General features: G+C 35.9%; 1 protein-coding gene across 5 annotated transcripts; it reads right to left on the bottom strand.

The window, feature by feature from the left end:
- Nucleotides 1–501: 501 nt before the first annotated feature.
- On the bottom strand, nt 502–14035 carry LOC128862765 (ER degradation-enhancing alpha-mannosidase-like protein 3). Of its 5 annotated transcripts, none has more exons than XM_054101480.1 (8): nt 13808–14035; nt 13021–13169; nt 12808–12954; nt 5457–5875; nt 4593–5387; nt 4302–4537; nt 1923–2021; nt 502–1834 (listed from the first exon to the last, which is right to left on the bottom strand). In XM_054101480.1, the coding sequence occupies exons 1-8, from the start codon at nt 13814–13816 to the stop codon at nt 1145–1147; spliced, it is 2544 nt and encodes an 847-aa protein (XP_053957455.1). In that variant the 5' UTR covers nt 13817–14035; the 3' UTR covers nt 502–1144. The 5 variants fall into 5 exon arrangements, with proteins under 5 accessions (XP_053957455.1, XP_053957450.1, XP_053957454.1 ...); XM_054101475.1 differs by having other exon boundaries at nt 4275–4537; nt 13808–14034; XM_054101479.1 differs by having other exon boundaries at nt 4275–4537; nt 13021–13179; nt 13808–14034.
- Nucleotides 14036–18713: the final 4678 nt, after the last annotated feature.

The following is an 18713-nucleotide window of genomic DNA, read 5'->3' on the forward strand; positions in this document are numbered from 1 at the left end:
ATTTGATTCGTTCTTGGGTGCGAAAGTTCCGGGCAACAAATTCAATAGCAAACCGCCCGCGGCCGGAGCACAGCAGAACATGGAGGACAAAGTAAACAAAGGCTTGAATATTGCAATAAATTGATTGATAAACGCGCAGTATGGCAAGTTGCACCAACTTGTTGGAACCAAATGTCGTCATGTTTAGCTGATTAATTTTTGGAAACAAAAATTCAGTCAGCATGACTCGATAGCGCCCGCCATTCACAGTAACGGCAGCTCCTTCCTCTTTTCGAAAGAAATAAGGGCCGCCAGTGATCTATGAACTGCGCGAACAGATTTAATTTCATTCATTTTCTATCATTTTTCTCGAAGTACATTTCCCCTAAACAAATTTTGCAGAAATTGAAAAAATGCTAAACGGCCGAGATCAATTTGCCAAATATAATACTTACCTACCTCTGTGACTAACCTTTCGTGTCTCAAAAATTAAAAAAAATCCATATTTAATTATTCTACAATATACAAATGTTTTAATTCAATTACTTTCCTGTATATCGTAGGCTATATATTACAATTTTATTTTCATTCATTGCGTTTGAAATGTTGTAGTCTAAATCGTAATTATAAAATTATCTAAGACCTCAACACGTACTTCATCACACCGTTAACAATACATTCATAGTTCGTGAGGTATTACTTAGGTTTAGGTTTACCAAATTCAATGTTTTATTGTTTAAATTATATTCATTATGTTACAGGATTAGATAATCACGTTTATATAAGCTGCACTGCAAGAGTTCTTAAACTACATATGCACAGAATTCCGAATTGCATAGCAGCTTATTTATATTTCTCTCAATTAAATTAGTTCGACAGTATATCTATAAAACCTATTTATACATAACTGAAAATTCAAATATATATCATTGTATCACTGTATCGGTATTATTATGAAATACCTTACATTTAAACATATTTATCAGCTTTGACTGAATTCGGAACTTTTCAATATATATTTTTTTTATTACATGGCGAGAATTGGTTATTCTAAAAGATGTTTCACCCTCAAAAAAATCATTAAACCATAAAGTACATACATTTAATAATTTAAAAAAATGTTTGGGCACTCAATTTACTTAGAATGGGAAGAATTGCGTCATCACTATAGTTCTTCCTTAGTGTTTTCCGATTCCGCCGTTGTCAACGTCGCCACTGGAACTTTAGTCGTAGCTGAGTTTACTGCTCCCGCTAAATTTTCATCGGACTTTACATCATCTCCTGACGCTAGAAATTGCGTTGTTCGGTCAGTTGATGGGTTGGTTTTATGGTCGGCGTATGACTCAGTGCCAATTGTCGATCCGAAATTTTTTACAGTTGGTTGCCGTGTTGAATCTTTGGCTAGTTTCCAACGCTTAAACTCGATCATTTGCATTATTCGCACATTCAATTTTTGCTTGCGTTCCATAATGTTAGCGAGTTTATTAAACTCTAGCGAATACATAAAGACGACTGGTATCGTAACGTCATTGGTGCCATCCCCAGACATGGCGAACATGGGTTGGGTTTCACCAGAAGATCCCGGTACATTATCACAAACTATTAGTGCAAGAGCGCCAGCTGATTGTGCCAGACGTGCTTTGCTTACAAATGTGCAGTCTCCTCGTTCAGCAATTAGCACTTTCCCACTGATTTCAGCGCTGTTTGTAAGCACATTGCATGCCCGAAAAGGGGTTGCAAAAATCAGTTCTCCTTCGACAAATTGATCTCCAACCAATTCGGGACTAAAATGCGATGGGCCAGCCATCAACGCTGTCCACTCATTGGAGTTACCATCTACAGAATAAGCAACCGCCTATACAGATTATAAAAGAAAATATTTAAATTAATTTTATGGATTTAACTTTTAGAAGCAATTTGCATTTTTGTTGTTAAAGGCTCACCTGAAGTTGGGCTAGTTGATTCATGCTTTGAATTTTGGTTAATTCTAGCATTTCTTGCATAAAGAGTAAACCCATTTCCCCATCTTCTGGGCTCTTCGCCTGTAAAATAAGCAACAATAAATTAAAATAATGTATATGTACGTATAGATATATTATATATTTATACAGGGTGGGCCATGTAAAATTTGCTTTTTGAATCGGCTATAAAAAAAAACTAATCAACATTTTTTCAAACTTTTTTTTTAATTTCATGAATGGCAACTTCGATTTCGTGTTTTAAAGCATCAATCGTCTCTGGATGGCTCGCATAGCATTTGTCCTTAACGGCTCCCCACAAAAAATAGTCCAACGGGCTTAAATCACAGCTCCGAGACGGCCAATTGATATCGGAATTTCGGCTGATTATTCGGTTTTCGAAAACGGTAGCCAAAAGTTCGAGTGTAACTTTGGCAGTGTGACAAGTTGCACCGTCCTGTTGAAACCAAATGTCGTTCGTCCATGTCATCCTCTTCAATTTTTGGAAACAACTCGTTGAGCATGTCACGGTAACGCTCGCCATTTACTGTAACCGCGGCTCCTCGCTCATTTTCGAAAAAAAAATGGCGCGATGATGACGCCAGACCAAAAACCGCACCAAACAGTGACTCGTTGTGGATGCATTTGCTTCTCTACAGTAACGTGTGGATTTTCTGAGCCCCAAATGCGACAATTTTACTTATTAACGTAGCCACCGATGTGAAAATCAGAAAAGAAGAAGAAGACTCACCACTTTGGAAATAGGTTTTCAATATTCCCCAATTTTGTTCAAGCGTATAGCGTCCCATTTCGTAAATGTCAAACCTTTAAGTAAGTTATGAACACATTTGACATGTCATTTGTGTTACCATTCTCAAAAAGTTAGGTGGTTCAAAAAGCAAACGCTATATGGCCCATCCTGTATGTATTGTACATTTTAACATTAACAGATTAGTGCGACCGTCTTGACAAAAAACTGTTGCAAAAACTCAACTGCTAAGAAAAAAATTCAAAGGAGGCGAAAAAGTTTTGAGCAGTTATGTATGTATTTCATAAGGGACGCACAATTTAATATTCGTCGTTGTGCACCACCCTCAAGTCCTATGAAATCAGGACAAGCTTGTTATTTCGTCGAACTCCTCACCCTATAAAACATGTACGTTCTACTGTGTCTCATCCACAGTAGTATGCTTTAAAGCATCTATGGCCAATTAAAAACTGACTTAGGGTAGTACAGTACGATTGCCGAACTTCGATAGATTTAGAAATAGACATATAGAAGCATTTGTTAGCACTCCACTATAGTTTATTCCTGCGATAGCAATCGACAAGATTATTGGAGTCCTATTGCAAGAGATGAGTATGATCTAAGAATGCAAACTCAAAGCTAACCAGGGGTGTCACCATTGGATAGCTGATGTACTGAAGACCACCAGTTACTCTTTACAGAGATCAGAACACACAACACTTGAGGTGTTCAGCTTTGGACACAGATCTGACTTCATGAAACATTTGTCGCCAATAATAGTAAATATTTTCATCTAAATTTTGTTTTCAGTGCAGCGGCAGCAAGCAAACAAAAACAGGACCAATCGATTGCGCTGCAATTGTGTAAAGCACTGCCAAAGAACGCCCTTTTGCCCTTTTTTCTTTTTTTGAAGCGGGTTTGCTGGTAGGTGTGTGTGGGGTGAAAGAAAGGGGAGAAAGGCTATTCTGGTTAGCGCCGAGAAGCCGTAGCGGTTGCGATTGTGGTGCTTCGTGGAGGCACCGGCGTATTGTGCGAAGTAGGAGGCGTAGAGGCTGGAGGTGCTTGATGACAAGAGCAACATGTGACCACAAACCGTGTGGTACACTCCCTTTAAGTCTTAAGGTTTGAGAGTTTGAGTAGGTCTTAAGCTTGCACCACCATTTTACTAATTACATTTAACCGAAGTGTAGTTCGGGTGGATTCGTCTTTGGCGAAGGCAGCAAAATAAACTTCGGCCACAGTGTCAGACTCAGTGCCAGCCCTAAGAAGTGTTAGGAGTAACCTAGCTTCATAAATCTACTCCAGTGGCGGCAGACGAAGTGATTGAAATGGGATCGAGGATGGTGATCGGCAACTACACTGTACCGGCAGAGTATGCAGAACTACTATAACAACAACCGTTGCATATTATTTTTGGGACGTTATGACCTTGATACAAATAAATATACCTTCCAAAATTACTCGATACCCTTAGCTTATTTAAAGTTAGTAGATACAATTGTTATTCCTCATATTTTCTTGCAAACGGTCTCACCACCCGTGCTGCATCGAATTAGCAATATGAAACGAAAGTCAAAAAGAAAACTTACGTTATAGAAACTATGAAAGAGGCGCACCTTGCCATCACCTAGGGACACCATGGTAATGCCCATGTCGTAAATAGCCCGCAAATGATCAGCATTGCTTGCTTGAAAGTCCAAAGCTCGTAATCTTTTTCCGATGGGTGCACGGGGACATGAACCCGTAATAAAGTTGCGCAGTGGCTTACGTATTTTTTCTGGGAAAAGCTTGTTGGAGTTGGGGCATGTACGCATAAAATCCAGCATATTATGTTCGTCAGTTTGCCTAAAACCTGCAATTTGTTTGAAAGGTAAAATATTTGATATCCAAAATCATATCAGTCGTACTAAATGTTGTATTTCCTAGTTGTGCGATAGTTAGTGGCAACAAGTGCGCCTCTGTAGTGAAAATAAATTCGTCGACATTAACTAACAGATCCTGCGGTTCTGAAAATAGCAGAAACAAGTATTTGAATGTTTCTGAGAGTACAAAGGAGTCCATCCGATCTTCATGTTTTCCAGTGCGAACATCGTTCACAGCCGCATATCCACAGGGAACTCTTGCATATTTCTGCAATGTTTTTAATGCCTTTTTTCCAACTTGAAGATAATGATGATCGCCAGTTGCGCGATAAAGAAAGTATGTGGATTCAATAAACTCAGGGCGTAGATGATGTTGTCCCCAATGAATTTGAAAATCGACAGTAAATGCTTCTGGAATGAACGTATGCATTTGCATTACTTGGTAAAGCATTTCATGGGTTTGTACAGCTGGTTTTATGTCTCCAGATAGCACCTGCAGCCCAGGCCAAAATGCCAATAATGAATCCATGAAATTACGTGACTTCGCATGAGGCCTATGCATGAGTACATCCAAAAGCATTGGACCTTCGCTAACATATTTCATAACTGCATTGTAGTGGCGATTGAAGCGTGCTAAGTATTTGTCATCACCCAGTAGCACGTAAGATTTAAATAAGTATTCATAATATGAATCTATACCAGCTCCAACACCCGAATCACGACGTACCCAATCCCCTGAATGAACATTAAGTACTGTGCCCATTAAATCAGAACCTCTATGCCGCAACTTCCAAAGCGCATCCATGGCAGTGTGTGCACGTGCCTCAAATATGGGATCACCTTTAAAAAAAAATGCAGTGAAAATTAATGAACCAATTTTAATGACATGTTTTGGTCCTGACTACTTACCAGACAAACGCGATAATGCTGCGAATTCCAGTAAAATTGTCCCAGCGCATGCCGTACATGTTTCTCGTGACTTTTTTAACAGCTCATCTTTCATGCCATGACGTAGATTTACGCGAGCATGCGGAATTCCGGTTGATGTGTTAAAGGCTGGTAATAAACGATATCCCAGATCGCGAGCCATCTCTAACATTTCTCCCTTATACCACAGCATAGCACCATTATTCTTCTGTATATGCTCTGTCAAAACATGCGCCGAAAGCAAGCCACCCACCATGCGTATATTCGTCTCAAAAACGGAAACTATTATATCGCTGTCGAAGGCCACGTCTTGTATTACTAAGCGAACAGCTCGTTCAAACTCATCAACATCTCCCAGCAATACCAATGTGTCAAGGGTATCAACCAGAGTCATTGAAAAGCTGAAACATTTGTAAAAAGATAAAATTAACATGAATAAAGGCGTATACAATTTATGGAAATAAACCCACAAATTATTGTATAAACAAAACGTATAAAGAACCGGAAAACCTATGGAATTTAATAGCAAATCTAGACTAACTTCCAAATCGTCATGGTATTGTTCGTGATAGTTCATTTGAAAACTTGAAGTGTTTTCTTTTCTTTACTAAAAAAAATGACGTTCAATTATATGGCAGCATTGCGAAAATATTGTCATGCGAACAACAAAAATTTAACACTTTCACGATTTAATGATCAATTTAATTAATCTTCATTAGTATTTTCTTATACTCCATTTTACACTTATTGTTAATTTAATTAGAATTTCAATTTAAACGTTTTGGCTCTGACTAATTGCACAGTGCGATATACATGATTTTAATATAATTTAAAAAATTTCTTCTAAATACATTAATATTATGCTCAAGAGTGTACTAGAGTTACATTTTAATATGCAATTCATTCAATTGCTTTAATTTACAGTTTCAAATTTTCAAAATACAGTTCCTGGCCATTGAATTATGACCGATGGCATTTTTTCTGAAAACTTCAAATATCAGGTAAAATTTTCAATCTAATTGGGCTTTTCCAAATAAAAAAGGGTATTAAGGGGTTTTTAACCTGTGCTTAGATGTTTTGAAGAATTTCGGGTCAATTCACCTGCGACGATTAGAAAAGGATCAGTTTTTTTGCTTATACATAAGTGAAAAGTTAAGTGTGCAAGTGTCAGTGCGAGTTAATTCGATCTTGTGTGAAGAGCATAAAAAAACTAATTGAGATCGTTTGAAAAGTGAAAGAATTGAATAGTGAATATTCATATATCTAAAATACAGCAACAGTAAGTACAAAATATACATATCTTTTGAATTTGTCATGTGGATTACCCTTTTTTTTAATTATCCAGTTTTTTTTAGAAAATGGGCCGAAAGTCGGATTTGACATCGCGACAAAAGCAACAAATTGCAGTTCTTTTGAAAACCAAGAACCTGAGCTATGCAGACAGCAAGAACCGTTGGAATATCCAAGGCGTTTGTAGTAAATGTTGCCAAAAAGTGGAAAAATAACAACAACGTTAAAGCGGTAACTTTAAACAATCGCCAAAATTGTCGCCGAAAACGCATAACCTCAACCAGGCAGGATCGCAAAATCGTCCAAACAGTTCTCTGGAACAGAAATGCTTCAAATCGGAAGATTTAAAGGGAGCTTCAGGAATCTGGAGTAAATATTTCGGAAAGAACGTTACGACGACACTTATACGAAAACGGCCTTTTTTACATACGACCAGCAAAAAAGCCAAAACGGACACCGTGTATACGAAATCGGCGGAAACTTTGGGCACAACTTCACAGAGACTTCGACGCGGATTGGAAAAAAAGTAAGTTTAAAAAAAAAAACATTTTTTTTTCTTTGTCAAATAGTAGTAAGAAGATGTATTCACACTTTTTTGTGGTTTTGTTTTTCTTCTCACAGATCATCATCAACGATTGGAAGCGGTCACAAAAACAGCAAATTTTGTTCGCAGAAGAGCCGGAGAACGATATTCTGAAGATTGTGTGCTTCCAAGGGTCTAACACCAACAAACAAGGGTCAAGCAACAAAAATAAATAAAAGAAATTAAATGTGAAATGGCGCTATTATTGTGAACACAGTGTAATGAATAAATAAATAAAAAAATTTAACGATTTTTGTAGCAATAAAAGTTTTCGTTTTTGAGGAAATTGTGCACACAGACAAACGAAAACCAGTTGGACAATGCTCATTCTCACTTTTTGTAGAAGACAGAAAATGCCACAGATTTGCCTGGGCAACCGTTTGAGAAAAGAACGCGCAACGCTATGCATTTTCTGAGAAAAAATACGACAATTTGACAGCTTTGGCGCAGAGCCGAAGAAATGAAACATGATACGAGTAAAGAAATGCCATTAAATTTTTCAAATTAATGAAATATATATATTAGTAAAGCTTGATTTTTTTTAATTGCACTTTCCAGAAATCGAAACAACCAGTATTTGTTTTGTGATAAATTTTTTAGGATAGGATGCTGGTCACATGACGATTTCCTTTCACCGCCATATGCAGTTTTAGGAATAGAAAATAGTCGCAGCAGGATGTGAAATCAGATGAATAGATGCATTTCTCTTTGAGAGAAATTTAGAGAGTGTACGTTATTTTATGAGTACCGCGAATGAAAAACAAAATGTCAACAATACTACCACATTTGAGCTATGATATAACCTTATGAGCCCCTTCATTCTTTATTAATTAAACAGTATGCTATGACTGCCAAATGACTTACCAGTCAAGCATTAATAGAAAGACTAAGGACTTTAACTTTGCAGCCTTTATTGAAAAAAAGTGACGGAAAGGCTGCATCTCAAAACAGGGACCCAAAATAGCAATTATTTCGAATTTACAAATTGAAATCGTTACCCGAATTCTGAAGCTTAACGAAAAGGTAGTTTCAAAACGGTTTTTTCATGACAAAAATGTTTCCCGTTGTCGATGAGAGTTATTTTTTACTTTGCCTGACAACTGAAAGTATTGAGATGTTGCTATAGAGAAGAGTTTTTGAAATAAAACTCATAACTGCTATGTCTCTGACTAAAAACTGTTATTTAATGAATGTGACTCCAACGATTTTAAGCCGAGTTGATTGCATTACTTAACACCATGAACCAATTAGTGATTAGTCACGTAATCGGGAGGTAGTTCTCTTGAAATGTTACATTTTGTTTAATCTAATCTTTCTGTTATGATTGTAAACTACTTTCTATCATAAAAATCATATTTTTTAAATACTTTTTGTTAATTTTCAATAAATTTTACCTATTTATTTTACCATGAATAGTCGCATTCAAACACAATATTACATTTGTTTTCTTTCTTTGTTCTCCTTTTTTGTAATTTTACATAACAAAAACTCGACATCACGCCTTCGTGTATACGTGATCTTGTTTAATTGGTTCATGACTTAGCACCTCTGCTTCGAACTTTATATGGGCTTGGCTCAAGTCACTGTCAACTAGTTAAGCTAATTATCGAATCAGAAACACTACGCTTCATTCAATGGTGCCCGAAAGCACCATTTATTAAATTAAATTTTGGAGCAAATAAAAACTGTTATGTTTTTTAATTCATGTGCATTCATTTCAGATCACAACTTATTTGATACAGTTTGCCTTAAGAAGTTCCTAGATCCTGGTTGGCTTTTGTGTGGCTTCTGGAGTGATATAACATAACATAAACATTCCCCATATTTACATACGGGGATTGCTACTGGAGTGAAAGTCCTTGGCCGGATATAAATCCGGGTCGTTTCGGTAACGTAGAACCGACTGTCGTGGAATCGTGGATGAGCTATAATTTTACGGTTGCGGCTTAATGTGCTGGATCATTACAATCGAAACTGTCCGCTTATTACCAAGTTTCTTGGCACTTTGAATTAAACTATTTTTGGGAATATCAAAATTCATATTTTTGGCCATTACCCTTCAATAAACACCAAGTTTCCTACACCGGATTTGGACATACAGCTGCAAGTCATTACACTGAAAAGCCTGAGCACTTGCCATGATGGTCCTTATGAAACTTTGACCTTATCCTTGGTTTATTTTGCTACTAAATAATTCCTTACAAGCAACTTTTAATGACGGTATTCACTAGGCATTCGACGGATAGTTTCAGCACTGCATGTTTTCCCAATTCCTGCTGAGCATCTACAATCAACAACTTTGTGCTCAAGGATTTGCGATTCATATTCACTTTTCGAACAATACAACGCTTGTCGGAGCCACTAAAAATGTTGTCTCAAAGGAATACATCTATAAATATTATTCATTTTCAAATACAAATAAAAAGGTCCTCAAAGTCGTATCACTAAAGATAAATGCCATTCGTCATTCATCCTTTAACTTATTTTGAGATCAGATTGGTTCCCCATTTGATATTTTCGAATTTCTCTATCTAAAACCTACCACAGGTATTCCATAATATTCAAATCTTGCGATTGAGCTGGTGTTTGACCAATATGCGGGTAATTCCAAAAGAGCCAATCGTGTACGCGAAAATCTTATTTACCTTTCAGATATCCGAATACCTAGACCTATCTATATTACTTCCAATAAAAGTTAAATTTCTGATGCTTTTCGATGGCATGCATCCACATAAAATCACGTGTCATCCACTGTATTTAACAGCGCTACGCAGATTAAGTGGATGTATCTTTGCATTTGGTTTTCTTCAAACAAATTATTTGCCGTCTGATCTGAAAAGGTTGAATTTGCTTTCGTCGGGCTGTACATCCATGGAAATGAGCTTTTCTTAGGACTCTGCGGGCAGCTTCAGGATGGTACTTTTTCCAAGATATTTTTATAGGTTTTCACATACTCTTCGCAAGATCCGCTTGATATTATTGTCATTGAAAATCTTGTTATACGCAGTTTTTGCCTTATGTTGCACATAGTTTTCGCCGGTGCCGGAATCTTTTGGTGTTAAATATGATTTTTTTATTCCTAGTCACTAATATCACTTGCTGCACATTTATTCTAACGAAAAATTTTTAAGGAAGGAGAGGAACGGACTATTTTACAAGTGAAAAAAAATCACTTCAAACGGAAAAATTGAAAATTTCGGTAGAAAGTCGTAACGGGAAAGATGCCAGTGAAAATACTCGTATAATAAGACTATAATAACCTGCATTTTTTTGAAGATACAAGGGACAGGTTGTTGACATCATGCTGAGAAATTGGGGATCTTAAACAATTTTACATTCGACCAGAACAACATCCTCGAGTATAGCAATACTGTGGTTGATTCAAAACTCTTACAGACATCCCTCAGTCGACAGATTTAAATGGGGTTGAAGGTATTTCGAAAAAATCGTACAGAAGACTATATAAAGAACTTTGCACACATTCTCGTAGTCGTACAATCCAGGAGATACACAACCAAATATTCAGTTTTTCTGTTGTTGTTGTTGTTGTAGTAGCATAACATTCCCCGTGCATATCGAGGAATGCTGTTGAAGTGGCAGTTCTAAGTTTTTCTGTTATCCTACTTTCTCAGTTATTTTATTAGCAAGTTTTTTGGTAAAAAATCGAGTATAGTCTGGGTTTTCGTTATTTATGTTAATAAAAAAAATTACCAAAAAAATGAGTATTTATTATTAAAAAAATTAAAAAATATGTTTCATGCTTTTACATAGTTTTTATGCCAATTTTGTTGCATTAATAACGACAATAAGCTAATTAAGTGTCAACTCTTAATTCACTTAACATTTGCTCCACTCACGTCACTATATGAAACAGAAGTTGTCAGCGACTACCGAAATCGTGAAACACAACCTGTTTCCACTTAGCCATTAAACCTAAAGTATTAAGAAAATTTCATTTGCAATACTAATTTTTTGTCCAATATTAATACTAATGCTTTGATTATCGAGCGACTTTGACACGGTTTTTTGAGTTTCGGCTCATTTGTAAAAACCTAAAAGCACTCTGAAGTACGATAATCAATAATAACTGCTGTCAACCCACTGACTGGGAGATTGCCGTTAAAACTACGTATGGTTTCTTGTAACAGTAGCATCGACTTACAGAAAATAAAATAGGAGCGATATCTATTATGTGCGTTTTTAATGATAAATTACGGGTACCACATACACAGAATGTATTTTTGGTTATTATTTAGAAATATTCTACAATTTGTTAGGCATCTACCACCCTTTTTTTTAACAAACTACCACTAATTTGGCTTCTGAAGTAAAAATACCAAGTTAGTTCTGCATTACTACCATTCGGTTGTCTCGGGTTCGAAGCCCACAGCATTAAACATTAATTGTTAGAAATTTATTTGTAAAAGTCGACGCATGTATTTCTGCCTTGCAAAGATTTCGCACAAAAAAAAATTGGCTGTTTTAAAGCAGAATTGAACTGCACCATTTTATTTTCATGTTCCTTCTCCGCGCGTGAACCAAGGCTTTTAGATTTTAGATTTAGATGTATTAGAGGGTTGCATGGTTTGTGCCCTCTACTCATCACACTACCTCATCCCGACCCAGTTATCTTAGTTAAGTATGCTTAAGAACGAGCTCTGTTGGACTGAATGTGTATTTCTTCTGGCTGAAAATGGCCGAGATGTCACAACCTTCTCCGCGCTCTGGTATTGCATTCAAGGAAAAGGTGCTTTGCCCGTGGGCGTTCTCATTTCATCCTTGGGGAGAGTTATGTGTTTTATAAACCGAGGTTCTTAGAATGCAATGTTCAGGGCTTAGATATTTGCTTCTCGCGCTATAAGCGAGAACCCATTGAAACTCACGGAAATACAAGGTAAAACTAGGTATTTTCTTCACAGAAGTTTCACCAACCGTAACCACTTTTGTATTCAGTTTGAAATTAAAGAAACGCAACTTTTAACCAGATTTTCCACTACTTTTGGCTGGTAGGAAGTATTTCAATTCTTTCCATGCTATTTTTACTTTTACATAGGAAGTTTTAAAGATATTCACGATTTTAAAATGTATAAACTTGAATGTTGACCTTCGATGTCTCCTCCAATTTTGATTTCAGAATTTAGTACTATTGCAATCAGCATAAAAAGTTATATAGCAGCTGATTTTCGTATTTTTTTTTAGCCAAACGAGCATATCCTTGTTCTCAATTACTAACAAAATATTATAGCAGGTTAAACTCCAACTTACATCGACTCATCTATCTAACCTTTTTCTTTGGTGCATCCCAGTCGACGCTATAGTCTACTCCTATTGTTGGAACCCTTAAAAAACACGGATCTTTGTTGACCTTTATAAAACTGATACAAAACAACGAAAACTCGTTATTTTCTATATTTATATACATTAAATAACCTTGCTGATTCAAATAAACGTATAACTTACTTGCCCAAAATGTCATCCATATCGCCACGCGAAGGTGTAACGCCGCGATACCGCCCCTTGCAAGAAAGGGGCATTAATTCATCTGCGGGATAAGCGTTATCCATATAAGCTCTGTATGCGTGATAAAACATTTCACGGGCTTCATTCCTAATATTGTTATTAAAATTAGAAAGTAATTTATAGGTATTTATTTATGCTTAAAAACTGACTTACCGCAAATCAATTCGTTCTTTGTGTGACATATTTTGAGTAGGAATACTTTCACTGAAAGTCAGTGCAGCAAAAATTGTTAAAACAATTAGTACAACTATAATATGTTGGGAACGCATTGCAAAGCTTCGGTCGGTCATTTTGCTTTTGTGCTAAGAGAAGCTAATAAAATAATAATAATAGGTTTCAACAGATTCACAGTCCCCAACAAATATGTGTTTTGATTTGTCAGTTAATAGGGTAAACACATTGCCTTGCCCGTTCTATGAGATTTTATCTTTGAGTTTTATACATAGTTTATATGGGCTATGAAATTATTTTCGATACTTTTTCACCTTCACTTTGAACTTATTTTTCAGAGTATTATTTATATGCACTTTTAAATGTATGTATGTGATCTTATCTAAGCGACCAATTTTTCCGAACAATAAAACCAAAGCGAAGCGATTATTAAAAATACACGTCACAACAACGAACAATAGACGAATAGTTTGGGTCGTAGAAATTTGTTTTCTGCATTTTTATTAAATTATTCGAATGCTTATTATGATTCCTTTAAAAATTATTCACTAAATATTATATTGCTATTAGTACTTATTCTTGCCGAACACACGGGAGAGACTATCGAATTAAGAGCATACGAACATTTTATTTTCGTTGTGTTTACTGCCCTTGGCAGATCTCGCAACTTTAATTCCATTGGAGATACAACGTTTTGCAACACCATACCAATAAACTATATTTAAAATATATTAAATCTACAAATAATTCGTTATATCAAAGAACAAACGGAAAACATCCGGAGGTGGTGTTAAATTCTACGAGGCGAATTTCAGTTGTTTCCTTTAGACGGCATTTTTACTACACTAATTTAACCAAAGAGCACATAAAAAACAATCGTTGTCGAAAACTAAAATTTAACTTTTTTGTTATCCCTTTAGAAGTTTAGGAGCTTTCTTTTTGTGCATGTGTATTGTGGGCAATAGCCATGATGTGCGATACTACTGATATAATCTTAGTACCGATACTTTTGTTTCGATACTGGGTATTATCGATATTCAATAACTATGCAGCGATACTATTGATACCCATATGGGCATTTCCTTTCGATATTGCGTTAAATTTTGACTCGTGACTATTCGTACCGTTATATTTGTTTATGATACATTAGCAAGTGGCGAACGCTGGAATTGAGCTGCCTTAAATTGCATATGTTTGTACGACAGTGAGTTATACCAGTCTAATGAGCTATAGCCATACTCGCTAGCGGCGAATCTTGCTCGATAACTTTTTGTTGCTTTCGCAGGCAAATTTTTCGTTAAGTTAATCGAGGATAGAAATAGTGAGCGAAGAAGTGGCGAATAGAATAGGCCCTATGTAATATTGGTAGTGTTACGAATTTGTTATGTTTTTATCCAAATAAAACGTCACACAATAATTCCTCTTAGTTTGATCTCCGGATTGTTAAATCAAAGTCACAAATTAAAGGCCACACAAGTTGCTTGCTTTAGTGAATAACTTTATTACTTTTCTATTCGCTCGCATGCTTAACTTAAGACAGATCGCCCAACATCTCTGTTTATATCCATGTGATTAATGACTATTATACTTTCTAGATTTGGCAACTTATATCTTATAGAGACTTTTGTCTGGCCAAGGCGAATTCGTGTTTTTGTTTTTGTATCTCATTCGCTCGGAATTGTGTCCATTCGGTTGGCGAAGTTTCTCGGTTCGTTCTATTATCGATATATTTATTATATCAAGAAGCAATAAGGCAATTTCTGTTTAGGAAAACTTTTGCTGCCTCAACTTTGCGATTGCAAATGTTTTACTTATTCCAGGCGAATCAATTAAAGAAGGTATCGGCAAATCAGCGGATTTGTTTTTTTTTTTTCTTTTGCCGCGTCCATGTGGCTGTGAGCACAGAATGAAACACGGCCGAGCTCAATCTTAGTTTTCTATTGTACTTTGCCAATACTTTACCTTGACAATCAAACGTACAAATCATTTTTGTTGGTATAGGGCTACCACCGTTAATGAATGCGTATTGTACTTATTAGTATGCAGCCAACAACAACATTGAGAAGAGCCTGAAAACAAAGCTTGTTGACCGGGAACGCGCAACTCGATGCCTCTCTCCTTTTCTCGCCGACCTCTTCCTCAAGTTACAATTTTAACCAAAAAATTTCCCTTTATGAATACGGTCTAATGCTGGAATTCTTTTAAATAAACCTCGTTTTTCAATTAACTCTGAATATGATTATACATATATAAGTACTTCAATAATATTTTGTATTTATTCAGATCTACTATTATAAGAAATATTTGAAACTACAAAATGATTTAATGGAATGAGTTTCAAATAAAAACTATAAGAAAAACTTATCATTTGACGAATATTTAGTGATAATATATCTGTGTTTTATTTTTTATCGTTAATAGATTTATATTCAATTAATCGTTTAAATGTTTGTTTCAAAACGGTTTAATAACGATACTTTACTTTAGATAAAAAAATCGAATTTAGAATCTTTTTTTTTTTTTTGTTTTTATTTATATAAGCTTATATAATGTAAATTTACATATGTACAACCTAAAAACATGCAGCGCTAGCATCAGAGGCTATCAGCTGAATTTAGAATCTATTCACTTTATTTCATATCTTTTCATACTAGTATCGAAACTTTTCGTACCGCAACATCTTTAGATAATCCTTCGAAAAGCATCCTAACGTAAACGATATATCGAAATTATCGATATATCTCCAAATAGAGTTGCCCACTTTGATTAAGGCCTGTCTAAATATAGCTTTGACGTCGCGATGTCGTTCGCTTCGCGGAAATGGGTGACCATCAATATATTGTTACGAAATTGTTACATTTTTATCAAAGTAAAACGTCTCATAACAATTCCTCTAAGCTCGACCATTGCTTTTCATTCGCTCGGTATTTGTTGCCAGTCGGTTCTGGAACATTTGTGATTTTGCACACTGCCCTCTGTTTAAGTGTGATCTTCTCGATTAGACAACGAATTCTTCGATCCAGATAAAGCCGATCTCACTATGTGAACTACTTTGAATTTTCCCTGCCTACTTTTCCATTGCTGTAAACACCCCATCTTTTAATAACTTTTTATGTACCTTGTCAGGATGCTTACCGTCTTAAATAAGCCCCTTTATTTCTTTGGTATGGTGGGGCATACACTTCTGGCCACTTACAGAAGTAGTCTATAACAACGAGTAAATATTTGTTGCCGGAGTCACTAGTTGGAAACGGACACACCACATTCCTGACCATTCGCTCAAATGGTGAACCCGCGTTGTATTGCTGTAATCTTTCACGACTTCTCTCCTTCGCAGTGATGGTAAATGGTTTTTTGAAAAATCCCTACACAACCCAAAAAAATTCCCTACTTTTCCCTACGCTTACTACAAATTTTCCCTGCGAAATTCCCTACATTTTTTTCTCCTTTTTTTTCCTCTTTTTTAATTTTACCCGGCTATTTAAAAATTGTTTCTGTCCTTCTTGAAAATTCTCTACATTTACAGAATTTAAAAAAATCTGTCCTTTTCCCTACACCCACATTTTTTGACAAAAATCCCTACATGTAGGGAATTTTCCCTACATTTACCATCACTGCTCCTTCGGACCTTTCGCTGCTATGCACACTCCGCAATTTCGAATCCATTCCGTAACTGGTTCTCTGCAATTTATAATACGTTCACATATAAGTAGCTGATCTACCTTTTCGTGCTTAACTCCCAATCCGTAATGAAAAAGCGAGATTTTCCATACAAAATTTCTCTCCCAAAATCCAAAATTATAAAATAATCCTAGATAATAACCCAACTTTTTGACTTACATGTTTTCTGTGTAATAGATCATTATTTTTACGAGTGTAAAGAAAAACGTCAAAGTAAAAACTAAATAAAATGGATACCGGCAAAGAAAACAGGTTTGTAGACATAATTCTAATAAAATTTGTGTCAGATATTGTTAACTATGCATTCATATAACTAAAAAAAAGCGTGAGTCCATAAACGTGTGCCCTCTTATTACTTATTATAAAATGTAATATCGAATTTCGAATGCGTATTGCTGCCATAATTTTTTGAAACCTCAGTAAACGGCGCTTACGGAATTCCTCCAACTGTTTAGCAGCCAATTAAGGAATTAAATTAGCTATTCTTCTCCTTGTCTTTTCTTCATATTGTCAATAATAATTAAACAAACCAAAAATACCGAAATATTCCACCAAAACAATTTCTGTGAAGAAAAACCTTTCACAACAGTATTGACAGCTGATTGTCAATTTTGCAGGTAATCTGCCATATGTGAACGGGAAAATAAATTTTGTGGATTTATTGGTAATTAATGCATATGTGAACGTACTTTTACATAGTAAAACCACTGCTCAATCTTCTCCAGCTCTTTTATGATACCCAGATGACCTCCCCTTGGCCTATCATGGAATACCTCTAGCACGGATATAATCCTGAATTTAGGAACTTTGATCAGACCACCTGAGAGGGAAATAATAAAACAGTTTTTTTCTAACAGTGAGATTAAGAGAAAGTAAAAAAACTGCAACGATTTTAGAACATTGATTTCTTTGATTTTTAAAGTGATACTTGTGTTGATTTATTCTTCACTATACGTATACTCACGCGGCAAAAATCGAAAATGAAGAAAAACAGCAGTGATTGTGCAGACTTCATTTTAATATTTATAAACTAATCGAACTCAGAAAAGGAAATCTCTTCCAATCAGCAAAAAAGCTAAAGCTAAAGGGTCTTCACACGCGGGTCGTATCGTCAGTGGCACTATATTCTTTTTTAATGTAGCGACGATGACGTTACACTTGGTGATCTGCACACACTGCAACTAGTTATCGCACAAATACGAGTTGTCAATACGTCGAGTGAGGAGGGGGAATTTATTTTCTTGTATTATCTTCGCAATCGGAGGAGAAATAAGAGAGGAGATAATAAGATGCTCTGGGTGCATCCGTACATTAGGAATAACTCAAACAGCAGATTATTCATTGCCACAAGGGAGTTTCAAGAGGATGATTACATATATCAGACTTTTGTTTACACAAATGACTACAATGATTATAAATTTCAGACATTTTACAGAATGTCAAAAAATGCTTTTAAGGAGTTTATAGAAATTTTGAAGCCGACTATTCAAAATCAAAATACTAACACTGAAAATCAAAAACACACTGCAAGCGTACAGGATTTTTGATGACTCTGCTGTACGAGAAACATTGTTGTTGTTGTAGCAGCATAAACATTCCCCGTGCATATACGAGGAATGCTGCTGAAGTGACAGTCCTTGGCTGTATATAAATCCGGGTCGTTTCGGTTACGTAGAACCGACTGTCGTGGGAGCGTCATGCTGCATGCTTGCTGTGACGAGTATGAGTAGCTGACGACCCGTATGCGGTTCGCCATTTGAACGCAATTGTGCGACAACGAAGCGTATGCCTCGCGTACATTTTGTCGCATGCGCTACGATGACGATACGACCCGGTGCCGAAGGCCCAAAAAGTGTACTCAAAAGAGAAATATAATGATAGTGGCGTTGCGTACATTTTTACTAACTTCGATAACAAATACCTAATATTTTTACAAGATCTGGTAAATTGGTTCATGCAATTCATATAAAAAAATTATGGCATCTGGCATTTTT

This window comes from Anastrepha ludens, chromosome 5 (assembly GCF_028408465.1).
Source record: "Anastrepha ludens isolate Willacy chromosome 5, idAnaLude1.1, whole genome shotgun sequence".
Classification (NCBI taxonomy): Eukaryota; Metazoa; Arthropoda; class Insecta; order Diptera; family Tephritidae; genus Anastrepha; species Anastrepha ludens.

Bases quoted from the DNA above. Each gene is read 5' to 3' on its own strand.
- LOC128862765 (XM_054101475.1), bottom strand. The intron at 2,022-4,274 runs GTAAGTTTTCTT...CTTATTTTACAG, and splicing joins TCTTTCATAGTTTCTATAAC to GCGAAGAGCCCAGAAGATGG. The intron at 1,835-1,922 runs GTGAGCCTTTAA...TAATCTGTATAG, and splicing joins ATCAACTAGCCCAACTTCAG to GCGGTTGCTTATTCTGTAGA.